The 12196-nt window shown below is 36.3% G+C and overlaps 1 protein-coding gene across 3 annotated transcripts in view; it reads left to right on the top strand.

The window, feature by feature from the left end:
* Nucleotides 1-12196, top strand: part of LOC122351370 (diacylglycerol kinase gamma) — a 101757-nt gene that overhangs the window by 65455 nt on the left and 24106 nt on the right. For all 3 annotated transcript variants that reach the window (XM_043248406.1, XM_043248407.1, XM_043248405.1), the window contains one exon: nt 4830-4894. In XM_043248406.1, coding sequence (XP_043104341.1) covers nt 4830-4894 — 65 coding nt within the window. The remainder of the gene's footprint in view (nt 1-4829; nt 4895-12196) is intronic.

Raw genomic sequence — 12196 nt, 5'->3', positions numbered from 1 at the left:
CACCATAAGTCCCATATGCACCTGCTCACGGCCGTGCTGACAGGAGCACAGATGGGCACTGACTCAGTACAGCGCTACAATAACCCGGTGTGTAGACACCAATCACAGTGACCTGAATATCACCTCGCTTAATACCCTTCACCTCTTCACCCCATCCACGAATGCCATCCCAGGAGGACAATATTTGTTTTGAACAGAATTAATTGTTGAACTTCGCCCGCTGCTGTGCAGAAGATGTCTAAATGTGAATGATACAAACTTTGAGATGATGTACAACCTTTAGTCCGTTCAGAATGCCAAGAACAGTTAAGGCTACAGTTTCATGCCATAGGGACAGGATACGTGTTATTGGAGGACATGGTGTCCCTGTCCTCCCATAGAGCACAGTTTTGGGATGAATCATAACACCCCAAAGGATATTTGTATCTCAAACTTTTGAAAATGTACAATATATATACTATACAACTGTGAAAACCGTCTATAGCTTTGTCTATTTGGACTGTTTTGACATTCATTTATGAACGTGCATGCACAAACTAAGATTTCTCTAACTTATATTAGGTTATTAGATGCATGTACGTTTGAAATGTCAAGAATTGTTTTTTGTTTTTTTTTTAAACCAAACATCAAACAGCCTGATGACTCTTGTGTACTGTTTTTAGGACATGAATGAGAACTAATGAGTTGACAAAATGCACTGCTAGAATGAGCGTGACAAAAAAACAGGAAAAGTATGATAATATCTGAATTTATTCAGAATATGCTGGTGGCTTTTATACAGGAATATTACAGTAACCTTAAAATTAATTTATCTATGTGTGGACCTTATGTGTATAGAACTTAATTAGAAAATAAACATTTAAAAAGATCTTAAAAAGATTTGTTAAATAAATAAGTAAATCCTTATAATTACAACCAGGTTTCACCGCTTCGAGCCTGAAATAAATTAAAAATAATCATTAACTCACCTGTTATTCTAAACATGTATGAATTTTTATCTACTATAAAACACAAAAGACAATTGTAATATTTCATATTTCACCTGTTTTTGGAACTGTTTTAGTAATTTTACTTTAATTTAGTAGAAAATGCAGCATATCCCAATTTAATTTATGCAAGTTTATTTGAATTAGCAAACTATATATATATATATATATATGCTTATGTGTGTGTTTTGATATATATGATGATAAGGACAAAAATGTGTATAATGGCATAGCTAGTACAATTTTAACATGAGCTTGCTCCCTGTGTGTCTGTAAACCAAAAAGGTGTAAAAACATGAAAAAAAGTGATTTTTTTTAGTGTGTGTCTGTGCTAAGTAATGCAGGTTTGAAACAACATGAAGGCGAGTCATGGTGAACTATACATTTAATGTTTGTTTGTTGTTTATTATCTTTTAAAATTAGAATTTAATGAGGGCCTAATACCTCAGACCACAAAAGAAAATAAAAGCATCAGTGGATAGCAGCAGTACTTTTTGAAAAGAGCTTCCTGGCATGCATTAGTCGTGTTGCTCTTTAAAGTCATGGTATTGAGGTACAGTGCATTCAGTTCTCTTCCAGTGTCACACAAGTCAGTTTGCAGAACACCTGCGAGGCCTTTCTGAGCATCAAAAATCTCAAGTCGACATTTTGCGATATTTTAACCGACTTGAATAATAGCAGACGTGCGTAGACCTCAGCAGGTGATAGAACATTTTTAAATATCAGTATTTCAGCATTGGTTTGGATGTGTGAGGGATGCCTCCCCCACACACACACACACACACGCACACTTCCTGTACCCTCTCCCATGTGAGCGCTTCAGCACCTGCAGGCACGGGCAGGAAGCCAGCACAGGTGCTAACGTAGCATCGTCCGCTCGTGGCTTGATCGGCGTGCCAGCAGCTATCAGACCCTGAGAATCTCACAGTCGCACACTTCCTCCCTGTCTGAGTCTGTGATACGGTGAGCACTGCAGAGTGCCGAGATCCATCCTTATATTACACGGCGAAACTCTGAGCCAGGTGTTACGTGTGTGTGAACGTATTCGGGCTCGGGCCTAATGAAGGATGTGGTGGCTTTGAGCTCTTCTGTCTTTTACATGTGCGTGTGCAAATATAGAAATAATCAGTTACGGTTGCAGACCTGATTCATCAATTAGCTCTTCTGTTTGCGCACTGTTGCTTTGATTTTAATCAAGGCTGCTTGACTGAGGGTGGAATCCGCTTTGGGTTGGAGCTGAAAGAGCAAACAACCTCTGGTGCTTTTAACCCACTGTTTGATCACTTACGCTCTCAGCTGCCATTAGATCCTCAGAGGCAGATCTTTATATCATTCAAGTTGACAGGATAATGGTCTTGAAGTAGCTGATGTGCTCATTTTACTAAGCAAAGTGTTTAGAACTGCATTTTCTTTTCTGTTATGGCGTTGCCTTTAATAATTTGTGGTTTCTAAGGCAAGGGTTAGCGATTAAAAAAAAATGCTAGTAATGATCCTCGGTGTGTAAGCTGTCCTGCAGGATTTTGTGCTACCCAATAATACTTCAAACTGCGTGGCTTGTTAGCCGACGCTGTGCTTTGGGGGTCCCAGCCAATGAACCTTTCCCAATCATACCCACCTCTCTCTCTCCCACTTCACTTCCTGTCAATTAACTGTGCTATCCAAATCAAGGCAGAAAATTCACCAAAAAGTGGCTTGGTAAAGAGCCATCGGACTTCCATTACACTGAGCTATTTTTTATAATATTTTTATTTATAAATAATTATATTTTTAAGTATATTTTCAGTAGATTTTTTATATAACTATTAGTAAATAAATGTTTTCATAAAATAGTGTAATTTTTATTATTTATTATAATCATTATTTAATAGTTTTAGTCATTTTAAAACTTCAGGCATATACCATTTCACATTTTTGTTAAATTGTTTTTCTATATATTTTTTATATTTATATTTTTAATTTAATTTGAATACAGATATTTTATATGTTTATATGTATGTTTGTGTGTGTGTGTGTATGTTTTCTTAATATTGAAAACACCATGGTAGATTAATTTAATTCATTAATACAATCATTTACTTAAATTGATATCATGGCCCTACATTATTTTAATGCTACCGTAAAAATGTATAAATGAATACTCCTGTGCATGCAGCACTTGTAGGTTTTTTTTGCCATCAACCTATCATTTGTCAGATGTATGTGCTTCCAGGAATATGTTCGGAATTTTTTTTGTTCACAAATGGGTCTGATGTGAAGTGCACACTGTTGCTGTAAAAGCTTGTTGTCTCTTGCCTTTGTCTGACTGTTCATTTTCCTGGTCTTCAGCATCATCTTCTTTCATCCCTCCACCCCATCCTCTTCTGGCATTCCTGGAAAGCCTCTTTCCTGCTGATACCATCACTTATTCATCCAGCTTCACTCTATTTTTCTTTCATTAGGCACTCTAGTGCTATAGCCCCGTTTCCAGGATTGTGTACTTTGTCCAGCAGTCCTATCTGCACGATCATCTTCCCTCAGGCCACAGCAACAGAGCTGACAAGCCCATTGCAGAGCCTTCCCCCATTGCACATGAGCTCATGATGTGAAACAGGGTCCTGTTAATACCTGAGCAGCTCTTGTCTTCTAGGGATAGCTATTTTTACTGCACCAGAGAGAAAAACACCTCTCGAGCACCAATTTGAAATCAGAAACTCAATGAGCCGAGCAATAAGCTATGTCTGATGTATTAAGATTTGGATTTTCATCTATTTTGACATGAAATAGAAAAATGCTTTTTTAGTTGATACGTACACTGCTGTGTAAATGTTTGAAGTCAGTAAGTTGTTTGCTAACCAAGGCTGCATGTATTTGATGAAAAATCAAGTAAAAACACTAATATTGTTAAATATAATTGCAATTTAAAATTACAGTGTTTTTATTTGAATTGATTATAAATGCAACTTATTCCTGTGAACAAAGTGTCACACGATTCTTCAGAAATCATAGTAATGTACGTGTAATAAACATAGTAAACATTTCGTTGACACTTTAGAATAGGTAATTATTTACTATGACTTTTGCTCAATAAATTCTAAATTTGCTGCTTAGTAATAGTTAGTAAAGTAGTTGTTAGGTTTAGGTATCGGGTAAGATTAGGGATGTAGAATAAGGATTTAATTAGCACTAATAAATGGCTAATAAAAGTACTAAATACAAAAAGTATTAAAAAACAGAGCTCATTGTTAGGGAGCTACTTGATTCATCCTCCTTTTTATAGAACGTTTTATAGAGTGTTGTGTATGTGCTTTTCTTGAAAACCCATTTTTAAAAAAATCAATCAAAACACTTGCATATAAACAAGGTACTGAATTAATATAATTGACGCCACTTGATTCAAGTGCAGTAAAGTGTCAATTTTCTATATTACTGTATTATGCAAAGTTTATTTGTGAACAAAGAAACATTGATTTAACTCATTAAATAAGCTAAAAAGCTTTCCAGAATGTGTTTCCTGTGACGGTGATCACAAAAAAGTCAAACTTAGGTGCGTCATTGTTTAGTTATTTTCCCCAATAAAATCAGTGACATTTTTAGGAAAATAAATAAAAATAAATATGTTGCCATGCTATAGCACATTAAACATTTGATTATTTTTGCTGGTTTGGTTCTGCATTGTCTGGGTCATGTCTGAGCAGCTTTATGTCTGTCCTGTATAGTCCTGCTGTTTCATCTCAGCCCTGAACGCTTGATTTAGGATAGCCATCTGACACCACTGTCTGTAGCTCATTTGCCAGAGACTGTTTAATATGTTAAGCAAAGAGCAGCGTTTAACCTGTGTTTCCTGTTTTCTGTTTCCCTTTTTAGGACGCATCCATAGCACACCGCTTCCACTTGATGAGGGAGAAGCATCCAGAGAAGTTTAACAGCAGGTAAGAGAACATGCATGTTCGTAAAAGAGCATGATTCAAACAGAAATTTCAATAAAAAATGCAGATGAGGAAAAAAGAATGTTACAATGTTACAACACCTGAGAAGGCAATGCAGCCTTTAGGAAAACATGGTTTTTAGTTCTGCCCACACCAAATAATCATTGAACCAAGTGTCTTTAACTTTACTGCATCAGAAGCAGCCACTCTTTTATTTCAATATCTTTGACTTTGTTGGTGTACGTACACTTTTCACATTTGGCATGAACGAGCACAAAATTTTTCTTTATCAATTGGGTGTCCAAAGATCATAATTCCAATTGGAGGTTTTATAATTTGACCTTTGAAAAAATTGCAATGAATCACCACTCTTCATGCTGCCTGTGTCTATGTCAGTTCTATCGCAGTTGGTGAGTGGCTGACTGTTTCAATTTCTTTGCTAGCTTGAGTAGAGTCAGTTTGAAAAGAGATTCTTAATTAAATGTTATGCAACGCATCCCTGCTTTAGCAGTGGAAAGTAAACCGGTCATGTATGCTTTAGAGAAGGCCATTTAGAGTGGTGAAGCAGAACTGATTTGGACCCTCCACTATTATCTCCACTCAACTGGATCATTTGAAGTAAGGTGGAGAGTTGAGCAGGTAGAATGGATCAGGATGACGTTAGCGAGGCAATTCAGCAGGAGAAGGCATAGCAGTGAAATCATCGTTGCTCAAAGAAATGTGTAGCTTACAATAAGCCTCCATCATTCTTCTGGCAATAAAAGGGTAACTGCTAAAACTGACCCTAGAACAGCACTTTAGGTCGACTCTAGCAGTTCTCTGAGAGCCCCTGGTGCACTTTACAGTAGCCGTTCTGAGCTCTCTTTGATGTGGATCTCTTTCAAGTCCACTCTACTGTTCTCTATTCTCTTGGTTGATGCCTCTATTGAGAAATGCTGTATAAAGCCTGTGTAGCCCTTGGCCGCAAAGCGCTCTGAAAGAATGGGGCTTTTTGTTAAGCGTCGTTGGTCTTGCTTGGTTAGACTCCAGGCGTTTTAGGTTGCCATTCATTCCCATCCATTCAGCTTAAAAAGGCAGCAGAAATATTGAGATTTTGTTATTGGTTGCATAATCAGATGTTGATTGGACAAATTGGCGTTACACCAATATATATATATATATATACTGCTGTTTAAAAGTTAGAAAGAGTAAGATTTTATTTTATATAACATTATGGTGGGGTAGACTCATTATATCTAATTCAACAAGAACACATTCAATTAAATACACAAAAGTAACTGTAAAGTGTAATGACATTGAGCAACAAGAATAATTCCATGCAATTCCACAAGAATATTATGCAGCACAAATGGATAATGAGGCATAAGTAATAGAAGTGCTTCTTGAGCAGCAAATCAGCTTATTAGAATGATTGGTCACACTTTTAAGGTTCAGTTTGTGCCATTAACGAACTATTAACTATGACTTTTGCCTCAATAATTGCCTAATTTGCTGGTTATTAATAGTAAGGTAGATATTAAATTTAGATATTAGGTTGAATTAATTAATAAACAGCTAATATGTTAATAAGCATTCTAGTAAGCAGCTAGTTAATGGTAAGAATTGGTCCTTATTTTAAAATGCTACAGAATGATTTTTATTTTATTTTGTTTAGTTTTGTTTTTTTGTTTCATTATACATTACTATCACTCTGTTCTCCTATTTGACACTCTTCAGTGCTGTATTGTTAAAAGCGCTATATAAATAAAAGTGAGTGATTGATTGATTGATTACTTGTCTGTGGTCATGGCTTTACAGGCAAGCTTTCAGTCGATAGAAAAAGAGAAGGATCTCTGTGCTCACTCTTGCTGCACCAATCAGATTAAAGGACCAGAACTAACTGTTGTATAATGCGGTTAGTATAATGCATAAAATGATTATTCGCTCCTTAAATTCACGTCAAGCATTTTCTAGTTTTTGCAGAATCAGTAAACCTGTTTCACAAGAAGTGTTTGAGCGGCAGCGACATGCACTGAGATCATATTTATTTATGATGTCCTGTATACAAAGCTCTGCTGTTATACACTTGATGCTGGGATTATATAAAGATGGATGAGAACCACGCCACACGGTTTTCCGTATTAGAGTGAGAACCTGTCACGGCAGCACAGCTTTTTTTAATAACTTTTAAAAATACGTCCCTAATGACTCATACCCGATCTGAATTATGGAACCTGCCTGACTGAATTAACTAGTTAATGTTTCAGTCGTTCATAATTCATGCACCTAGAATCCCACAGCGCATTAAAAGCGTTACAGAGTGATGCCAAACATCCTGTGGTTTCTCCACGGTGCGGAGTTTGTAGATGCAAGTTTCAGTTAAATATGGCTCATTTGCAATTTATCTGTAAACGACTGACTGATGGAGTGTCCAGAATAAGAAGAAATGGAATTATGTCCTCAGCCCATTTAAATCACTCAGTGTTTAATCCCAGAGTGAGTCACCCAGAAACACAATATAAAACACTGCCAAACCAAATGCTTTATCTGCTTTGCTTTGTTCTGCAGATTTAGAATAGCCAGCCAGGGCATCTGCCAATCTATGGCTTTCTAATGAGGGCTGCGCTCAGTGTTTTTAGGATTTGAGAACTGCCTCTCAGAGGCAGCGTGCCACCAGATGGTACATAAATGATGGTTGCCATGGAGTTGCACGATTTATCCTCACCGAACCCGTTGATGTGACATGTTTCAGTCCACCTGTTATACTTCACTTCTCTGAAAACAGTGCTTTTAATTTTAACTGGTGCTCAGAGCAATGTTCTGATGCCAGGTCTGCTTTAAAATCGAATGCAATTTCCAATTAGGTGTGCTTATAGGTGCATGCATGTGTTAACATCCAAAAGCATTCCCACGGTGATGTGTGAGACGCAGAGAATACGTGTGACTTCTCCCGCCTCTGTGCATCAGGGATCCCGCAGCCCAGGTGCTAATGACCACCCGTGCACAATAGACCCGAGCCTCTGTGTCCGCTTCTCCCAACGGGGCAGCCAGAGGAAGTTTTGGATTAAGAGGTGTCAAATTGCCCCATAGAAAAGAAAAAGGCCCTCTGAGATGCCTTTGTCTTTTCGATTAAAATAACAATGACTGCTCTGTGGACAGTCGCTTTCTCAAGCAAACAATGGCAAGATGAGAGGCAGGGCTGAGCGCAGAGTTTTCATCGGGGGTCTTGTTTCCACTAATATCGCGGTGGATTACATTCCCACACTTTATTTCTCTGCTTTCCTAACATATTCTTTTGAAGATCCATTTCAAAGAATTTTCTTTGCTTGACTGTTTAAATGCAGTGTAGAAAAAAATGACGGAAAAAGTAAGATTCCAGTAATGGTGATAGAATAAAAAAATGTACAATAAAAGAAAGTAACAGTTCAGCACTGACAAGACTTTCATTCATCTTCGGAACACAAATTAAAATAGTTTGAATGAAATCCGAGAGCTCTCTGAACCTGCATAGACAGCAACACAACTGACACACTCGAGGTAATAAAGACATTATTAAAATAGCCCATCAGTACATTTTTAAAGCTACAAGAATACAAGAAGACAACAAAAAACTATTCCTTTAATGTCACCTCATAAAATTATTCCATGTTTAAGGTAGTTCTGTCAAATTATTACCCTCGATTAATTGCATAAAAGTTTTTGTTTGCTTAATATATGTGTGTGCTGTGTATACCTATTATCACAAAGACTTGTCATCTCTTTATTTAGTATTGGCACCCACCCAAAAATCTCTACTGTAGTTATCATGGTAAAATTAGTGAAACACCTCAGCTCAATTGTACATCTTGATAAAGACTTGAGCTTGACTAAACGAATGCTTCACAATTTTAGTATAATAATGCTTTGTATGCATCAGTCAGCGAGGGAGGGGTACATTAAAATGCATTTATTTCTGCCTCAGAATGCCATTGATTGATGATCATTGAACTCTGCATGCAGTTAGACTACTGTATTTTCACATTGATCGGTGAAAAGCGTTGGGCTTTTCACTCTGGGCTATTTGAGGTCAGGTAGACGTCCCTTTTTTACTTTGCAGCATGTCATTTGCACCATAAAAATCAAATATGGCATTAAGCATGCCATTACCGACCGCACTCTGAAAGACATTTGTCTGCTATGGCTGTTCAATTGTCCTGCGGTAAAACGTTTTTATCTTTTTATCATCTTTTCCACTCATGTTCTTTGCAGACCCTTTACAAATATTATAAAAGACTTGATTAATCTCTTAATTTTTAGGTGAACTGCTTCTGCTTTTGTCAGAATAACAGAGATTGTTGGACATAAATTCTGCATTATATTACACCTGATAGAAATGAAGATACGACTGAATGAATGTAGAGACCTCTCTCTTGAATTTATCCCCTCCAGCCTCCAATCAACTTTTTCTTCCTGGGTTAAATTAGTTGATTAACGTAATAAATGTCACGAGATGGGACTGTTCTGCGACACCTCCTCCGATCACGTGACCGACAGAGGAAAAGGCCAAATATGGTCCTGACCCAAGCTGCCGTCTGTCTGCTCAGCATGTGAGCATGTGTTTCATAACCCCTAAGAAGGTGTCTAGGTTATGTCTATGTGAGTAAGGATGTTCGTGTGCTCTGTGTGTGTGTGCGTTGGCCGAATCATTGTGTATTTTAGTGCAAGGACCGTATGCGTGTGTGGGTGTGCGTGTGCGCAAATCCCTCCGCGTGCACATATGTGTGTGTGCCGGGACTCAGCAGAAACCCAGCGTGGCTGTGTTCTGGAACCTGTTGTTCCCTGCTGCTCCATGCCCATGGTGGGGAGGAATAAATATATGCTTCCCTTCCACACTGTCTCTGGATGCTGCCAATAGAGCAGCCCGACAGAACGTACCCCCTGCCCTGACCCTCCTTCCCACACACACACACACACACACACACACACACACTCCATTGCTGTGGGGCTGGTCACAGGCAGACTGCTACCCGGAATCAGACCACAGAGTCATATAGTTACCTGAAGAATAATTGATATAAATATAATCATTTATCCCCACCTATGCATTTTTTGTTGTTAAAATGTATTTTATCAAATTAATACAAAAAAAATAATAATAATAATAATAATAATAAAAATGATAATAATTCTTATTATAAAATGTATTATTATTCTTTTTATTTATACAACTATTTCAACTTTGTTCAAAATGTTTGCATAAATGAAAATAAATAGTTTGTAATAATGATAATAATAATTGCTGCTGTTGTTATTATTATTTTATTTTTAGCAATGTTTTATTTATACATCTTTATCAACTGTTTAAAATGTTTTTATTAAATAAAAGAAATTGTGAATATCCACAACATAATCTGAATGTTGTCATTAATTTATCATTAATAACAATATATAATAATAATACATTTCATTTTATACAACTTATAAACTTTGTTCACAAAGTGCTTTTCAGAAGCAACTAGTCATTTTAATAGATTGACTAAGAAAGAATATGACTACTATTCCAAAATCATCATCATCGTTAGTAGTAGTAGTATTGTTATTATCTATTTTATGGGAAGCTATCAACAAAAATAAAAATAAATCTATCTTTATTGGATGGTGTCAAGTAACGATGATGATAACAATATTATTATAATATATTATTATAATATTAATATTATTACTCTTATATAATCCCAGCATTATTATTATTATTATTATGAGTAAAACATTTTACAATAAGTGCTTTTCATAAATGAATAGTCAGATCAAGAAATATGACAAAAGATGTTTAAATGATGTTTTGTTATTATAATAAATAATGTTACTATAGTTATATTATTGGCAATTTGTTATAATGAATTATTAAATGATTATAAAATATTAAAATATAAAATATATCCTTATGAATATGATTCAAACCATTAATATACATTTTTGTTGTTATTAGTGTTGTATAAATGTTTAAAAAGCGCTTTCCTGAAACAGCAAAGACGCTTCTGCAGAAGTCTGTTCTGATGGAAAGGAGTCACATTGATCCGTCTGATTACAGTGAGGATATTCACACTGGAGCCTTTCTTCTCTTGTTCCCATCACAAGAGGTTCATCACATCTTATCTTTAACCCCCAAACGCCCTCTCCTCCTCTACATAAACTCACTCCCATTTGAGCTGTCAGTCAGAGACCCGATCGGCAGGATAAGGACTGAGCTGCGCTGTGACTGATTGGAGCAGCGATACAGGGCCGGAGAGCTCGCAGGTCAAAAAGTCATCAGTCTCTGAAGGGATTATGGGAGATGGTTATCTGGGCCGATGACCAGCGGGGTGTGTGTTTGTGATTGTGTTTGAGGAATGTGTTGGTTGAATTTAAAGGTTCGCTGACCCTTAACATCTACATCTTTATGTGCTGATCCAGATTTCGAGCACAACTCTGGTTCAGAGGATTGTAGCATAACATACTAAATCTAGTCGGCCTCTTAATGCAGATGATTGTTCACTTTTCTTGGAAGACCAAAGATTTCAGCTTCCCCCAGTGCCCAAAAGACAACTTTCTAGCAGGTTGATAACGGAACTTTATTTTTCGTTGAATCAAACTGGGGGTGGAATGGAAAGAGAAACCCGTGGCTAATTGTTTTTTTCCAGAGCTTCTCAGATGGAAGTTAGCTAATGAGGTTAGGCAGCTTGACCCTGTTGAGATCGCTATGTGGGTCTAATTGTGATCTCAAATCTGCTCATAATCTCTTAATATGACAGAATGAAGGTAGCAAGTTGCTGGAGTATAAACTGAGGGAGGAGACGGCACAATAAAGTGTTAAAGAAACAGTAGCAATGCTTACGACATCAAAAAAGAGTCACTTTTTGAGTAGCAAGCGGATTTTTCAAGCCATTCGTGGTATATCACAACAAATTTTTGTATTGTATTGTGTGACATTTTATTAGAACTCAGCAAATGAAGGTAATGGTCAAACACCCCACTCTCAAATACCCATCTTTCTAAAATACATATTATTATTATTTACAGTAATGCATTTGAGATGCTGTATGCATTTTTGCAGCGCATGAGTTTCTTTGCATACAACACATGATCTAATTATATGATTAAATGACCATATTAAATATTAAATAATGTATATAAAATATTAAATATGTATTAAATGCTTAATAAATATTAATGCGTTTCCTACATCGTTTTAAAATATTAAATGTATTATATATTATTTATAAATAATAATTAATTTAGCTGTTGTGACTAAATGAGGATTTTTTTATTATATGTATGTATATATATATATATATATATATATATATA

This window comes from Puntigrus tetrazona, chromosome 9 (assembly GCF_018831695.1).
Source record: "Puntigrus tetrazona isolate hp1 chromosome 9, ASM1883169v1, whole genome shotgun sequence".
NCBI lineage: Eukaryota > Metazoa > Chordata > Actinopteri > Cypriniformes > Cyprinidae > Puntigrus > Puntigrus tetrazona.
The sequence above is the reverse complement of the archived record's forward strand: the minus strand, read 5'-3'. Positions and strand labels throughout refer to the sequence as shown.